Source organism: Channa argus, chromosome 14 (genome assembly GCF_033026475.1).
Source record: "Channa argus isolate prfri chromosome 14, Channa argus male v1.0, whole genome shotgun sequence".
Classification (NCBI taxonomy): domain Eukaryota; kingdom Metazoa; phylum Chordata; class Actinopteri; order Anabantiformes; family Channidae; genus Channa; species Channa argus.
The window spans coordinates 17862908-17879784 of record NC_090210.1 but is presented as its reverse complement, the minus strand read 5'-3'; the positions used below and the strand labels follow the sequence as shown (position 1 = coordinate 17879784).

The window sequence follows — 16877 nt, the reverse complement described above, 5'->3', positions numbered from 1 at the left end:
CTTCGCATGTCTAGAACATAGTTTATGGCATTGTCACTAAAGGGTAAATCACATATATACTTTCGACGGATTAAATGCAATTTTGATCTACAGAGTTACTGGTTCTAATTCATTTGCTGTGCTACTAATGAGTCACTTATGTTCTAATCATTTTCACACTTTTGGAGGAAAGTTAAACCTTTTATTTTTATCCCCCTATACCCATGTAGCTAATGTGACTGACTTGAGTTTATTAAAGTTATTGTTTCTTCAATATAGAGTCAATTCAATAAATGATCAAATACAAAATTTGTTAGCTCTTCTTTCCCCATCTGTCAATTATACTGACGCACATCCTTTTTTTCCATCATCAAATAACTTGCTAAAAAACAAACTCACAAGGAAAAAGAAAATACCACAAGCTTAGACCCATGTGATAATTTCCACCTAAAAGGAATACTACCAACTTGGGGATTTCTATTTTTTGGGGGGGGATTTTCATTAACTAACGTGAAGGGGCCTGGGTTAATGACTTGTACTGCAACCAAGTGGCTTCACATATCTAGAGCTGACATGTTGTCAATCTATATATATCTTTATCTATCTCTCTGTATAACAATGAGATAATGCAGCAACTGGATATTCTATATATTCAGCACAGTTATGCATTACCAGTTAATTTGCATAGCTCTCATACACAGGAACTGCTATGTGAAATATTAACCCTACTTCTACTTTATTTATTACCAAGTTGTAATAGTATTTAATTTGAAATACAAGACTTGCTATGTTCCAGGAATCTTAAAGATATTTTTATTCAATTAAAGGCTGTTACAATTCTGAGAAACTGAAAACTTTTTTTTAAATATAATCAAGCATAGTGTGCAATATTGTACGTTATGATATGTTGATAAATAAGGCGCTGTCACGCCGTACATTTCCAGTAGGCTCTGGAGTATACAGTGCATACATTATGTGCCAAATAATCCTGATTAGTGTTACGTAATTACAAGGAAGGAATATCTTAAGGCATATATAAAAACGTCTTAAAACTGGATCATGAGATGTTAACAGAAACAGACATCCAAAAAAAAAAAAAAAAAAAGATCACACCACATTTAAGAGATAAGCAAAATGCTGGAAACTGAAGTAACTGTGCATCACTGGTAGTGTGAAGAATTTAAAAAAGAAGAAGCTTAATGTAAGAGCACCACTTTAAACATCTTCTATTTCATAGAGGCCATTTGTGTCGGAGTGCGAGTGGCTGGGAGTCACAAAAAGTAAATCAATGATAAACCGTCTGACATTCACAAGCTGCTGACATCAGAGGAGGGTGCAACAGTGCTCCAGGTTGACTGAACTTTGTCCATAAGAAAGGAAGACATCAGTGATTATGGGGACAATCTATATAAATTATTGTTAATACAAGGGACAACTGATGTGGAGCCAAATCATATCTAACCAAGGCTAAATTTGGACATAAATTCTCTTCAGTATGAACATCATTTCTTCTACTTTGACTTGTGTATGCCTGCTGATTGTATTAAAATGGCTACAATATATTCACTTTAAAATCATAAATAGTAGATATGTAACAATAAATGTCAGGAAAAACTTGTGACATTAAAACAAAAATCTAAATCATGCTGTTTCCATGCCAATAACTAAACTCCAATCCTTCAAGGTAGATTTGTTTTTAATAGGTGGTTTCCTCTTCTACATAAAACGAGCTATCAATATTTACAGTACATGTTGAGCTTTCTTTAAAAAAAAAAAAAAAAGGTTTGAATCTGGACGGCTTCAATCAGAAGCTAACAGGATAGTTAGCGCATATTGTCCGAGTGTCTATATCAATGTTGCTGAGTAATTAAAGGATATATGAATTTGTTAATGCTGTGCATTTTGCAAGTCCTTCATACAACCACTAAACAGTAAAATTTGATTAAAAGGTCAGGGTTTTTCTCTTTTTGCAAAACACAGGCTTTTAGATAATGCAGGGTAATTAACATAAGATATGGAGCTAGATGCAGGTTGTAGTACCTTTCTGCATGGGGTGGTGTTAAAGCACTATGTTCTTGCATGATGAAGCCAGGCTTGAATCATTTTGCTCCTCATTGTCTCTGATTATAGTTACCATGTAGGTTTGGAGCAATGAACCTTAACCGGTTTCTAAATGCGTAGTCATTTGACGTGAGTCCAGTCATGACTTGAAGACACTGCTCTATCCCAGACTGGTAACGGGGCTGCTAGTCATGTCGGGCCAATGTGGGTGCTGTTGTCATGAGCCTGTGGACTATGAGGCAGAAGAAGGAGGACTAAAAGCTGTGGTGGGACATCCCCGATTAGGCACTGGGCATGTCTGCTCTGCTGAGAGCAATGGCAAGCTCCAGGTCCTGCTGCTCCCGCAGCCGTAGCATCCTCAGCCTCTCTTGCTCCTCACGTTCACTCTCCCGCTTGGCCCACTCCAGCTGCTGCCTCTCACTTCCAAACTAGAGCAGGAAAACAAACATTAGATAGTCCAATACACAGAAGCGCAGGCTAAAATGTCAACACACAACGAGAGAAATCACTGGACAAAAGCGGACGTCAAATAAACAACGGATGCAAATTTAAATCAAGCATTTCTAATTAGGCAGACTGTAAAATCCTATCCTAAGGATTTGCTTTACTGCAGTAATTTGAGAAAAAGAATTTTAAAATATAGACCTTTAGATTTTACTGGGACATCACAAAAGGAAGCCAAGAAAGCAGCACTAAAAGCTACGCTGGCACAATAAATTACTAGTCACATTTTTCCTATTAACATTCAGTTGTTGAGTCAATGTGACTGAGGATATTTATTGACAATAACTGTGCTCATCAATCACCGTACTCATATTATGCAGTGCAGACAGGTTTTTCACATGCAAAGGATTGACCACCACACCCTTGTACAGTCTTACCTTGACATGTTCGGTTCCTGGCAGAAGACAAAGATTACAATACAGAGCTCGATAAAAAAAAAACAACCCCAAAACAATCACACACACACACACACATCCCTCTCACACCTGTCATGCTGGCATGAGGGGATAAAATAAATTAATGTCTTGTCAAATAAAACAAAACAGACACAAAAACCTGCCATGCATCACTTCTCCACTTAAGAGGACACTTGGTTGTACGCGATGAAGAAGAAGCGGAAGACTGAGGACAAAGACGCAGATTTGCTTTGAGGCATATCATGCTTTGACAGCAAATAAGCTCTCAGCTTGTACTTCAAGACCTATTGGATGCTGCGCGAATGCTACCTGACGAGTCAAGTTCACCAACTCCTTGACTAAAAGTGTATAACTCTTCACTTCCCGTCACAGGCTGAAAGCTAGAGACCACACCAAGCATGCAAGCCCCTTTACCACGAGGACCAACTTAGCAGTCAACAAGAAACGAGTACTGGAGCTGTCCAAATCAGTCATGTAAACATGTATTTTTGCTTGAAGTAAACGGCTAATAAAGCACCAAGAAGTTCTGTCAGTTGTTAGTCAACAGCCAGGTAACATGAAATTTCTGCAGTAAGTTAAGTCACTGCGTGAGGGAACAGTCAACATGAGGCTGAGCTGACATCTTTGATCCTGCAACTTTACAATATGAAGATTTACATCCTGGGATCAGAAGCTCCATGCAGACAAAGCACATGACCCAACATAAAACTGTAAGCAGACTACACTTACAGAACCAAAATCTGCAAAGCCTACAGGAAACTGTGTGGACGGTTTACTGGCGTGATTCGTAACAAAAGAGTCTCTACTGTCTGCCGTGGAGCAAATGTTCGGGCCTGGCACTGATGTACCCAAACTGAGCAGACCTACTGGAGAAGGAAGACATTTGTATAAGCACAGAATCCAAGTAAGAAAAGGGTTAACAGTCATTAGCCTCTTGGGAAAAAAAACTCACAGTTTAAAAGGCTAAAGTGCTGTAAGGGCAATATGTTACTACATTTTCACAGGAAGCCAACATACTTAAGCTTAGAGTAGTCACCCAGGGGTGATATTGGTTTAAAAAAGGTGTTAACCACAAACTTTGTGTAAAGCTTACTGATGCATTGAAGCCTAACAAGTGGTGCTTTTTTGGAACACAGATAATTGTAAAATACAGACCCACCCTTTTGTATAGTACGCTTTGAAGACATTTCTTATTTGGACAGTTCTATTACATGGCCGTACTGTTCATTTCTCAAAAGTACACTAAATACCCAATACACTGCATATGCAAACTAAACCACTTCCAGCAACTGAAAGACTGTAATCCACTGCACAAATTTCATTACTGCTCACTTAAAAATCAACAAACATTTCCTACTTGTTCACAAACATCTTAAAAGTTGCTGCAACACACTTGCAGGCAAACAGCGGGATTACACCTTCTTACTGTGTTGTGCAACGTGCCCAATGTGCCGACATTCAGAGCAGCCCAAAGCTTTGAGAGTGGGCTTCTCACTTCCCCATCACGTCTCTAGCGGTAGCTCATTGGCTAACAGTGGATACTCATCTCTACCCTTAGCTGTGTGGTAAAGCAAAGCGGAACACCGACTTTCTCACGCTGTGGCTTCTGCTAAAAGAATAGCTATAAGGTAACGGCGGAAGGGCACATGCTGGGCATGGCCTGTGGGTAGTGTGTATCTTCACACAGAGCGTCCACACACCCACACACACACACACCCACACACACACACACACACACACACACAAACTATTAAAACTAAATGCATGTTTATAGTTGTGAAGCCGGGTTTTTTTTACATATTTAAATGTAGTCAACACTGTGTTATTTCATCTGTTATAAATCAAACAAAAGTCTTGTAAACCAATATTACCATATCTTACCTTCCCCTGCATCCTCACAGCTCAATAAGTTTTTTTTATTTTTTTTATAGTCCAACTACCATGAGGGCACAAAAAAACCCTTTTATGAAGGACAACACTGAATCATGATGAGTACCCCCCCCCAAAAAATGTTTTATTTAATTTGTTAATGCCAATATTTGAACTGGTTTAAAGAAATATAAACATGTTTATTATGACCACCAGTAAAGCATTCATTAATGTCACTTTCAGCAGCAAGCATAGTCACACCCAAACAAACACAAATGTGTGTGTGTGATGTATGCCTAAAATAAGAGCTTACCATAGGGAGGTGCAGGCCGGTTAGGTACATTTTTCTTTGACGGAAGCACAGGGTTTTCCGACTTCTATTCACACACACAAGTGAAAAGACAAAAAATAAATAGACACATAACAATAAAACAAAATAAATATGTTAGCAGTGATGTCATCAGAAATATGAAACCTTTGGCCTGATAGCAAAGAGTCTGTTTTCATACATGATAAATTGGTAGAAAAAAAAAAAAACACTTATAATGAGAGTAAAATTACCACAGCTCACAGCTTTATACAGCATTAGTCATTTATAATTCAGTAGTTTACCTTTGACATGTGACTAAAGTCGGCAAATCCACTCCCCTTGCTTCCAAAAGCCTTGCTTCCAAAGGGGTCCACTGTCCCAAACACATCTGTGACAAGAGTGCATTGAAATGCATTTGGAACATTTGAATATGTTTATGGAAAGAACCACAAACTATAATGAAGTGCAGCCACACATTGAAAATCATCTCTGCATCTTGCTTATTTCATGTGGATGTGGCATGACCATTTAATTTTCCATGACATTTCATAAAATCCTGGAAAGCAGAGGTTTTGTTTAACCTTATTGTGCATGTGACGACTAATTAAAGGCATCAGCTGTCGCACTGTTACCCAGATCTGTGCCCAAGTCGTTTTGAAGTCCAGTGGTATGCCACTTTTAATGAAAAAAAAAAAAAGGCCAAATTGGAGATGGTTACAGAGAAAAAACAAAACATTGTAACGTAATATGTTTGTTGTGATTGCGCAACCACAAGAGACCCCATTCATGTAAAGTACGTAGTGTTTTCTTTTACACACAGTAACTCAGCTCAAGTCCACAGTCGGCTCTGTGTTCTTCTGAAGACGTATAGCATAGCGAAGCTTTGACCTGCAGCTTAAAACAACGTCCACACTGACTGAGCCACAGCAGCTGAATACCAGCAGATATAAAGACATGACAGAGGTGGGAGCTAACTGGTTAAAGGACTGGCAGTGTATTCTACTGGTGTAGGATCAGCAGTCGTAGCATTTCTGTTATGTTTGGCTCCTGCCAGCCTCCTGTTTTTCCAGGGTAGGGGGAGTATTTTTAGTTGGCCAGTAGTTAAATGCGTAGGTACTTAGCTAAAAATAGCTCGAAACCACAGGAAAAATTGAAGCCATAGTGAGTTAAAATTGTTTGCCCTTAATGCCCCACCAAAAACAAAATCTAAATCTAACACGTCACCCAGAATGGCAAAGAATGACTCTTTGAGACCACTTTCACAACACGAACAGTGTCTCACGTTGAGATGTTGGTTAATAAAGTAACACTGGGGCCAAGTCTGCATGCAAAGGGCAAATTGACATGGCAATAAGTACATTTTAAGTCTGAAGACTCTGACTAATGCAGTACCACATGTTACTTTCACATTGAGATGGCAGCTAAGAGCATATATTAAATAATTCACCATTTTGATTTTGTTACAAGCAGACTTAACTGGTCGCTAAACTTAAAATGTATTTTTGACTTTTAAACACAAGAATATAATATCATTAATTCACATAAATAAACATCATAATCTTTACATTTACAATTCAGAATATACATTAAAAAAAAGTCTCTCCAATGAAAGCATAGTACCTGAATCCTTCAGTTTTGGGCTGTTCGATACGAAGGGGTCACTGCTGAAGGCACTTGGCTGAGAAAAAGAAAGCGGTACCTAAAGTGAGTTATTAGGTATTGTTTTTTTAAGACTCACACAGGACCAAACACACACACACACACACACACACACACACATTATCTATAACAAGTAGAAATCTCTCTTTAGTGTATTTTCCAAAGTACTACAATATTTGAGATACATTAGAGCTTAACTGACAACTACAGCAAGTCATTTAAAAACAAAAGTGATACCATTTTGAACCTTTGCAAAAAGAGTAATGGTGTTTTGGAATCAAAAACAACACAGATCATCCCATAAAAATCACCATCACTGTCATGCCGAAAAGTATTTGATACCTTGGCTGGCGGAGTAGGTTTTCTACCAAAAGAGTCTGAGGATCCAAAAAGATCCGACTTGTCTGTACTCTTAAAGAACTCGTCAGATGAGGTGGCTTTGAAGGGGTCACCTTCTTTGAAAGGGTCTCCACCAAATGGATCTAAAATTATATATTAAATTATTTTCATTAAGAGGTTTGTTTTATTGTATCACAGTATGAACTTCAATAGAATTAACGGTACAACAAATATCTTCATTTCATTAAAACAAAACAATTTGGCATCTGAAATGTATTTACAAATTACAAATATCTACTCAAGTATACAACCCGACCTTTGAATGGATCAGACTTGAACGGGTCTTCACTCTGGAAGGGATCTGCTGGAGGCTCCTTAGGGCTACTGTTGTTGAACATGGCTATTTTTGACTTCAAAGAACCATCCTGAGGAGCACAGAAAGGCTGCAATTAATAGATGCAGCAATCATAAAGTCTCAACTGTGAAAAGGCAAAACTTCTTTAAATGTTTAAACAAAAACACAATGAGACAAGAATAAATAAGAGCATGTGCACTTTACTGATTCAAAACAAATGCAGAAGGTCCAATATGTATGTTTTTCATGAGAAAAGTCAGTGAAGTTTCAAAACGCCCTCATTGCAAAACGGTTAATGTATATTCATCATGTCCTCACCACACTTCTGAAACCTCCATTCTCCTTCTCAGTAAACCCTTCACTTAAATCTGGCAGGTTGCTGAAATTTCCTCCATTGATGTCATTCAAAGCACTGTTGTACTGCTCAATAGTCTTGGTCACCTCCTTTTGGCTGTCCTGGATCAGAGACAGTTTACTGCGAGCCTAGAAACACATAAAAGAACATCCAATACGTGTGTAAGTTCATAAGATATACTAACTAATTGACCCCAATGTATATTTTATTGGTTCCAAAACTGTTAAACATTGGAGAATTTTTAACCTGGCAGTCTTTGATATAATACTGTATTTTATACAATCAGTGCGTCTATTGGCTAAAAGTTACACCCTCCCTCTCGTCCCTCTGTCTGCACTGACCTGGTTGATCTCATCCTGGGTTGTTTTGAGGGATTTGATGATGCTGTCCAGTTGTACACGTGCAGAGAGCAGGCTCTGCTCCAGCTGGGCCTCCTCCTCCTGCAGACGGCTCAGGTTAACTTTGGTCCGACTCAGTTCATCCTCCTGACTTCGCAGATCAGTCTCCTTGGAGCTGATCTGGCTCTGTAGGGACGTAATCTGGATGGTCCAACAAGAAAAAGGCAAGCTTTACATTTGTAGATTCCCCTGCTGTGTACGATTGAACCGCTTAACATTTTAAAACGAGCGTAACTTAACTTTTAGTTGTTAAAAATACTTCTTATATAATTGGCTTCAACTTATCTAAAAAGAAAGTCATCAAAACACATACAGCATTTTCACCCAACACCCAGTGACTATGTAAAAATAATAATCAGCAGCACTTCCCTTTAAACAAACCTTAAACTCTGCTAACCTCATTGTTTGTCCAAAACTCCAAAAATACCCAAAGGTTAACTCTTTAGTGCCAAGACTTCACAAAAGTCTGATACCACCTAAATATGTACCATTACAAAACTACAATACAAGTAAAGTGATTAGTTTAACTAATTTGTTCCACAAACTAAGTTCACATGCATCTACACTTACAAATATGCAGTTGTACCTGTACCACACACACACACAGAGAGCTGGGTTCGATCCCCGGACCCGATAGGGCCTTTCTGTGTGGAGTTTGCATGTTCTCTCCATGTTTGCGTAGGTTTCCTTCGGGTGCTCCGTTTTTCCCTACCACTAAAAACATGTGTTAGGGACCAGGTCAGGTTGCCCATAGTGGCGGTGTGCTGAGTCGCAGCGACTCAGGACTAACCCTCCATCTAACCATCGGATGCAATTTCGTTGTACAGCTTGTATGTATTATGACAGATAAAGATAAAAATCTAAATAATTTCTTCCTACCAAACCGTTTCTTTAAAACTGCCATCTCTCTCTGTACCACTTCTAAAAGCTGTGGCAGAGCAAAAACCCTGCTGTGTCATCAGCAGACGGAATTATGTGCGTGTTGTTGCATGTTAATAAATCAAGTTTCTAACCATCTGGGACTCTTCCTGGCACTTCTGTTTGATGTCGTTGAGCATTCCCTCCAACTTGGAGCGCTGCTGGTCCATCTCCTCCAGACGTTCCTGGGCATCCTGCTTTTGGGATTCCAGGTCCTGCAGACTGCTGCTCTCCCTGTCCAAGTCATCCTGCATGTCCTGAGGGTCCACCAGAAACATTCATTCAAAGATACATATGCAGCTTTGTGCCATGAATTTTATAGTGATGTTACAATGTGATAGGCTGAAAAACACATTTTTGCCATTAGAGGATGATTTATCAATTATTCCTTCTTAGCCTTACCTGGACTTCACTATTTTGTTGTCTGATGGCATCCTCCTTTAACCTGATCTCTTGTTCTAAGATGAATTTCTCTCTTTAAATAAAGCAAGTAGGAGAAAAACAGAAGAAGTAAATAAACTCCATTTCTTCCTAAAATATGTAATGTTGGCGAAACACAGGAGTAAAACAGACAAATTCTTTACAGCATGTGGAATGGTGTAATGAGTGTCAAAAATGTGATAAAGTACACGCAAATATTTAATAAACATCCTGACAATTTGAAATAGTGTTAAGTGAATGTTGTTATCTTTTAGTTTATGTTGGACAACCCATGTAAAGTTTTAGCATGGTGCAAAACGCCACGATCTCTCTTGAATTAAAAAAACAATCTAAAATGAGCACAAATAAATGTTGTTATTCTTCAACTCTATAACTAATATTTAAAAATGCTTTGATCCTGAGTCTCAACATCACATCACTGCCACCTCCCCTGCTTTTCTTTGAGGAAGTGAAACAAAGCTATCCTGCTGCTACTCAGGGTGCAGAGGCTCACCTCTGCAGCTGAGCTATTTCCTGACTGAGGTCATCCAGCTCTTTGTTGCCTGTCAGCTCTGCCGACCCTGTGGAGCTGGTGCTGTCCTGAGGCCAGAGCCATTGAGATAGATGAGTGAGAGAAAAGAAGAGTTGGGTAAGAAAATACTATAGGGGTAAGAGAAGGTGACAACAGACACGACAAGAGTGACAAAGGTAGGTAGAGCAAGTGAATGAACAAAATGCATGGAAGACATCAGGAAAAATATTCTAAAGGGGAAGGAGGACCAAAAAGGCGGGCAGGAGAAGGGACATGAGTTGAAGCTCCCCACCGAAACGTCTAACAAAACAAAAGACACAGGAAGGAAATACAAATGCTTCGAACAGCTAGGGAGAAGCAACACTTACAGACAATACATGCATGAGAAGTGTTACACACAGACAGAACAATACAAAAGATTTCAACACTATAGTGGAATCTGGTCTATAATTTGGTGTCCTTTGTGTTTAAGATGTTACTAAACATTCAACGGCAAAAAGGGAGCTGTGAAATAGAGCTATGTTTTTAATAACACATTATAAGAGTTTGGAAAGTATTATTTGAATATTTGTTCTTAATTATATTATTTGTTCATAAGCACACAAGAAAAAAGTGTCAAATAAAAATAGTAAAAATGAAAAAATAACACATTTGTTTAAATTGTTGTTTTTTTTTTTACTACAATTACATGCATTATTAAGGACATAAACCACAGCTGGAAATGATTTGGTAGTATTAAAATAATGTTGAAACTGTTTCAGGTCAGCAGGTGGCAGTACTTGCCAGTAATACAGCCGAGGTTTTAAAACATTAATAGATGATAATACATTAATTCAAAGCATAACAAATATGTAAATATACAGTAAATGAGACCTTACAAAATGAAGTGCTGCCTGCTCTGGAGGAATTGGTAAATTAATACATTATAAAAATAACATAGACCTGTTTACACCTAGTGCTTCAGACCAAGATTGAGGATATGATGGAACAAAAGCGCCATCTTGTGGCACAAAGCTTAATTACTCACTCTGCTATTAACTAGGCCAGCAAGGTCAGGTCTCACAGAAGAAATAAGCCCCGAGCAGTTCCGCTAGATAGAGTAGAAAAGATCTCAAAACAGCAAAAGCAGAAAAAAAAAACCTGTTTTGCAAGATTGAAAAGTCAGACAGCAAATCCCCCATTTAAAATGCATAGCTGCGTAGCTGAGAAACATTTCCCTGCTCTTAAGATACAGATGCCAGAGTAAAAATTTGGCTTGGATGAAAGGAAAACTGAACAATGAAAACGGACAGCAGACAGACGGCCAAGGAAATGACTCACAGCCACTGAAGTTGCAGTCCTTTCTGAAGGGGGGATCATATCTGGCGTGAGAGTTGACGGAGGGTCGACGCCTTTAGTGACCTTCTGCTGGACCAGATACATGGCCAGGGAGAACTGCTCCCGGGTCAGCTTGCCCGTCTGTTTGGTGTCCGCTAAGCCCCTACAGACAGAAGGAAAAAATAAACTCAAACCCCACTACTTTGGTGTTCAACTGCTCCTTCTTTAATGTGTCTTTGTCAGTTTACATTGAACAAAATAAATTGCCCTAAACGCACTCCAGTATTTATTTTACAAAGGTAACAGCGTCCTAGTATCAGCGGCATGACTTTTAATGTGACATATAATGCACACATAGGATAGGCATCCCTTTCAAAACAATTGTGGGTAAACAGTGATGTGCTTTGCAAATTTTGACTCAAAGTGGTTGTGTGTCATGCACAACTAGGCCATTAATGATTATGGTCATGGATTCAGTTTTCCACAGCCACACGTGTGTGGAGCTTGTGGGGAAACAGTGAAACTCTCTGGGGCCACTATGACATGCAGCTTGGGAGCAGGCAGAGTTTTTAGAGGTGACTGGTGTAGGACTGGGGTGTAGTTAAGCATAATGACACAACTGGTTGGGCTATGTCACCAAAAAACCAATCACCTTCTTTTATCAACTGCTTTTACCCAACCACTTGCACATCGTAGTGGTCCTTTGTGAGTTTCCCAGTTTCTCCTTCAGCATAGTGTTATGGCTCATCACTGGGAAAAAAAAAAAGGAGTGAAAAACCACTTTCGCAACATTGACTGCAAAATAACACTGGATATAAACTAAACACAAGCGAATGAAGAAACATGTTCAGCTCTTTTGTAGCAGATGCATATGGAAACAACAATACATACCGTATAAAACCATTTGTCATAATGTTTATACACATATCTTTACCCTTGCACTTGCTAGATTCAGGTTTGTGTCCTAAGAAAATAAATTTGATGTGAACTGAGCTGTGGACTCACCATATCTGTGCCAGCATTGTCTGGGAGAGACTGGACTGCATGAAGATCTCAATCACTTCAGCGCCGCTGACGAGGCCATCATTATCGGTGTCTGTTTCCTTGAAAATATCATCATACCTCTCCCTGTCAGCTACTGGTACCACCCAGTTCACCACTGGCTGGAATAAACAAAAGCATAGAATTCATCAGATTTTAATTGAAAAGTGAGGGGTTTCTCCTACAACGTATAATAGCTCTTTTTAATTGACAGACTTAACAGGAAAGTAATGTTTTAAAATATATAAATAAAATATTACTAATAATAACATTGCATAGAGTTTATGTATTGTACCGCTTATATAAAGGAAATAAACTATATTGGGTGAAAGACAAGAGAAACAAGTATAGTTGTGTTAATTAATAATGACAATGATAATAGAGCAAACTTAATACTGGCTTCTGTCTATACCACCAGTTTTCTCCATGCCAAACCTTTTGATCCACAGGAAACTCTGTACTCTATTATTAAAAAAAATAAAATCCCACTGAGAAAAAGAAGTTACAAAATGTGCCACCGCTGCCAAGTAGTCATTGTATTGGTGAGAACAGAGCCTTGCTTCTCTCGTCTTTCAAGAAAACCTGTTACTCCAAAAGTGGCAGATAAAAGATTCCTCCAGCTTTAATGAAAGCATAAAGCGGTGCACACTGGCCTGCACACAATGCAGCAGAACAAGTCTAACCATTAGCAGAAGAAAAGAATGGATACATGAAAAGCTAGTTCCTTTTTAATGACCAGCTCTGCCCTTCTCACACATTTAAGGAGAGGTAAGAAAAGAAAGGCCCTCATTTTTCCTAGAGGATAAAAGAGTTTATCCATGTTTATTTTATTTTTTTCCCCTTATCACACAGACTTACATTTTGTTTTTAAGTAGAAATCTACCTCGGTCCAAAATGGACATATCATATTAAAATATCTCTTCAGACCACAGAACACTGCACTTATATTTTAAGTAATATATGAAGCATGCGATCTACATATTTTTTAAAAGTCAGTAAAGCAGCTTTAAGTAACTATTCAAAACAAAAGGTCAAACGTGACTAGTTTAGTTTCATCATAAAAAACAAGAAAAACAGCTAGCACCCTTTTTCATTAGAATAAAGTATATTTTTAATGGAGCGTTTAGGACTATATGTAAAAACAATTACTCAACAAATTAATAATTCTTTGCAAAATATATTTATAATGATTAATTTATACTTATAATACTATCGTCAAAGTTTTTTGATTTAATGTTAAGGTTTTTGTGATTTGCTGCTCAAAAATAGATAATTGTTAAGCTTTAAAATTGTTGTGTGTGATATGTATTAACTTTTCACACAAAACATAAATTATAAACCAATACATAAAACTGTTTGCAATAATGCTATGGTATTAAATGTAATCATAATGCCCACGTCTAGAAAAGAGCATTCATCTCTCGAAGAATAATCATAACACCTCAAGATAAACACAGGTTAGGTAACGTACCGGTGAGCTGGATTTAAAGGAGTGTTTTGGAGAGAGGTTTACAGTGATGGGGCTGAAGGGAGTAGCATTGCCCAGAGGAGGTGTGCTTCGTAGGGCCTCTTTAGGAGGAGCCGGACCAGCAGTAAACCCAGACAGTACAGGCAGCACAGCCACAGCACCTGGCAATGCACCTGCAGACTTTTTTCTTTTAGATGGGGGGATGAGGCAAGTGGGTAAGCTAGTTGGGACAGGCTCGTTCTCCATGGCCCGATACACAAGATGCATGGCCTAGAAAACAAGAAAAATCATATTAGTGATTAATTTTTGCCCAAAGAAAAACCCCCAACTTGGTAGTGTCTAATTTACATATACAGTTTCATTCATAAATTATTTTATCTTTAGAGGACAAATGCAAGCTTACCACAATGAATTCATCTTTGTCCAAGTGTCCATCTTTGTCTACATCACTTAGATCCCAAATCTCGAGAAAGAGTAAAAACAAAATGCCCAAATTAACATGTTTTACTTTCTTTGAATTTTTAACTATTCAATGTCAGGATAGACTGCGAATTAAATTGCATTGCTGTGTATCACCTTTCCTAAAACATCCAGAGGTAGCTTGGAGTTGATTAAAACTGGCCTAACTTTATCACCAGAGAGAAGACCATTCACAGGGGACAGACTCTGAAAAATGCCTTCAAATTTCCCTTTTTCATCAGGCTGAGAAAGAAACAAAAACTGATGTTTGGACAACAAGTTTGATTTTGTGATAGCCTCAAGAATGTTCATGAAAATTAATTTAGCTCACCCTAATTGCCCACTGTGACTCAAGTGCCATTGTTGAAGCACTTAATAATGGGCTGTTAGTGTCCTTCTGTAAAAAAGTATGAAAAGACATAAGAAAAGCAAACCAACACATTAAATATTGCATAAAGATGAGGGAAAATAAATTGCTAATATTACCTTATAAAACCACTTTCTGAGAATAAATGTCCATTAATTCCTCTAAAAAGGTGCTACAGTACCAAAATAGTTTTTCTCCACCCAGTGTGTTCCCTGTCACATCACCGGATATTGCAAGATGTCAGGACAGCCATTTCAACACTTACAAATTTTGGCGCAGCTAAGTTTAGGTTGAGGTTGTTAAGGCTGATATCATTTCCACCCTGTGCTGAGGCCACCAATCTCAAAGCTGTGAAGAAACCCTACAAAAGGGGAAGAAAATACGGGAAATCTGGTATTTTATGCACACATCAGCACTGCCGCTCACAGGACATTTACAGAGAAGTTACCCGCTTATCCAAATAGCCTTTTCTTTCTGAGTCTGCCAAGTCCCAAATCTAAGAAAATCCAAAAACAAACAAACAAAAAAAAACATTAATTTTTATTGAGTGTTAAGTTGATGACGTCTGTTTTGGGTGTACATGTTTGTACTTGAGACTCACCGTCCCCAGTGTACTGTCTGACAGCCCTGACTTCTTAAGGAACAGAGCTGCATCTCCAGCTGATATTTTGCCAGTGTTTCCTGGATCCAGCTACAAAGAATCAATAACAAAACACTGTGTGGATACAACAGACTAATCTACGTCCATTAGTTTTTTAATGTGACGGATTACATTCCTTTGGATGAGCACTGACGTTAGAGGAACAGAAGTGACTCCTATCTTACCTGTCTGTAGTAGCTTTCATAGACTGGACTTCCATTTGATAACTGGAGAAGCAGACAGAAAAGACAGATAACATACAATTAGTGTATCGGCTATTACATTTCCCAAATTAGCTAATTTTTTTAGAATGCTACAAATAGCTAAATGTTCGATGGGTACGAGCTTAAAATTTACTCAGCTATCACCACAAATCTTAGCTAACCAAAGCTTTGATTTGGATCAGTTTCAGCTACGTTTTATCCGTGTTTTTTCCTAAGGACCTTCCTTCTACTATTGAATAGTACAGTAAGGTTGCTATCCCTGCTTAGCTAACCACATTAACTTAGTTGACAACATGTTGCTTATTCGGTTTTACAGGTCAACATTTGCTACTTCTTATACAGCAGTAATGTGGCGACACCACGCTCAACTGTCACTGTCTCATGATAATGATAAATATTATAATTCAAGACTTTTCTTAAGCTATTTGAAGTTGTTACCTGAGTGAGAGTCATGAACGCCGCCATATTTCCTGGTGTGTCGGGAATGCGCACACGCCCCTTAACCGAGCGGGGACGAGCGGCGACAGATAGGGGGTGACTGTGGTTCCGGTGGAAGAGATAGTACTGTCCCAATCAGCAAAGGGGACATTGGCTAGGAAAGGAACAGCACCTGGCTGTTTGTTCAGAGGTGAAACTACATCTAATTAACATGGAATGTTTTCGTAGCCGTGAAAAAAAAACAACAACACAGTATTGACGATGCACCGGAAACCTGTTCTGCATGCTTGAAACTTGGGCAATTGGCTGCACCGAAGTTCACTTAGGTGAGTTGCTTATGCAATGAATAGTAACCTATATTGTGCATTTTTTTCAGCAAAGACATTTATTGGATAATAATTTAATGTTTACAATGTTTACAAAATTAAAGGTGAAAACTTCTGAGGGACTTTGAATATTTTTTAATGACGCTTCAAATAAATACCTGTGTAGGAGAGAACGGCGTAAAATATAAAGTCTGGTTTGAACCGTTTAGGGAGGAAATGGAAAATTCATGTGCAGATGTATTTGGTTTATAGTTGCAATGTCTGGTTGGTGCAAGGGAAATAAAACAGAAGGTAAATGTAAACTTTAGAAACTTGACTAGCTTGTGCTAAGTTTACATGAATTACTACCATTATGGTGTAATCTTTCACAGTTAAAACTATAAAAAGTTGGACCAAACACTAAAAACACTCATATACTCACCCGTATCGGAGAATGCCATGTTAGTTGTAATTGGAAAATGTGTGTAGTAGTTGTGGAGGCC

At 38.4% G+C, this 16877-nt stretch overlaps 1 protein-coding gene across 5 annotated transcripts; it reads right to left on the bottom strand.

Moving 5' to 3' along the window:
- Positions 1-1751: 1751 nt before the first annotated feature.
- Positions 1752-16181, bottom strand: eps15l1b (epidermal growth factor receptor pathway substrate 15-like 1b). Of its 5 annotated transcripts, XM_067475682.1 has the most exons (24): positions 16070-16181; positions 15593-15634; positions 15369-15458; positions 15216-15263; positions 15033-15128; positions 14732-14797; positions 14518-14643; positions 14345-14404; positions 13945-14211; positions 12438-12595; positions 11436-11595; positions 11143-11205; positions 10098-10183; positions 9566-9638; positions 9259-9420; positions 8189-8386; positions 7811-7975; positions 7454-7562; positions 7141-7280; positions 6760-6817; positions 5442-5527; positions 5143-5206; positions 3690-3826; positions 1752-2468 (listed from the first exon to the last, which is right to left on the bottom strand). In XM_067475682.1, exons 1-24 carry the CDS (start codon positions 16094-16096, stop codon positions 2322-2324), a joined length of 2628 nt encoding a protein of 875 aa, XP_067331783.1. In that variant the 5' UTR covers positions 16097-16181; the 3' UTR covers positions 1752-2321. The 5 variants fall into 5 exon arrangements, with proteins under 5 accessions (XP_067331783.1, XP_067331784.1, XP_067331787.1 ...); XM_067475683.1 differs by lacking the exon at positions 11143-11205; XM_067475685.1 differs by lacking the exon at positions 3690-3826 and having other exon boundaries at positions 2325-2468.
- Between the last annotated feature and the right edge of the window lie 696 nt (positions 16182-16877).

Bases quoted from the DNA above. Each gene is read 5' to 3' on its own strand.
- eps15l1b (XM_067475682.1), bottom strand. From the start codon at position 16,096: ATGGCGGCGTTCATGACTCTCACTCAG. The intron at 9,421-9,565 runs GTAAGGCTAAGA...GTGGACCCTCAG, and splicing joins AACAAAATAGTGAAGTCCAG to GACATGCAGGATGACTTGGA. The intron at 2,469-3,689 runs GTAAGTGTAGTC...TTCCTGCTCTAG, and splicing joins GCTTTGCAGATTTTGGTTCT to TTTGGAAGTGAGAGGCAGCA.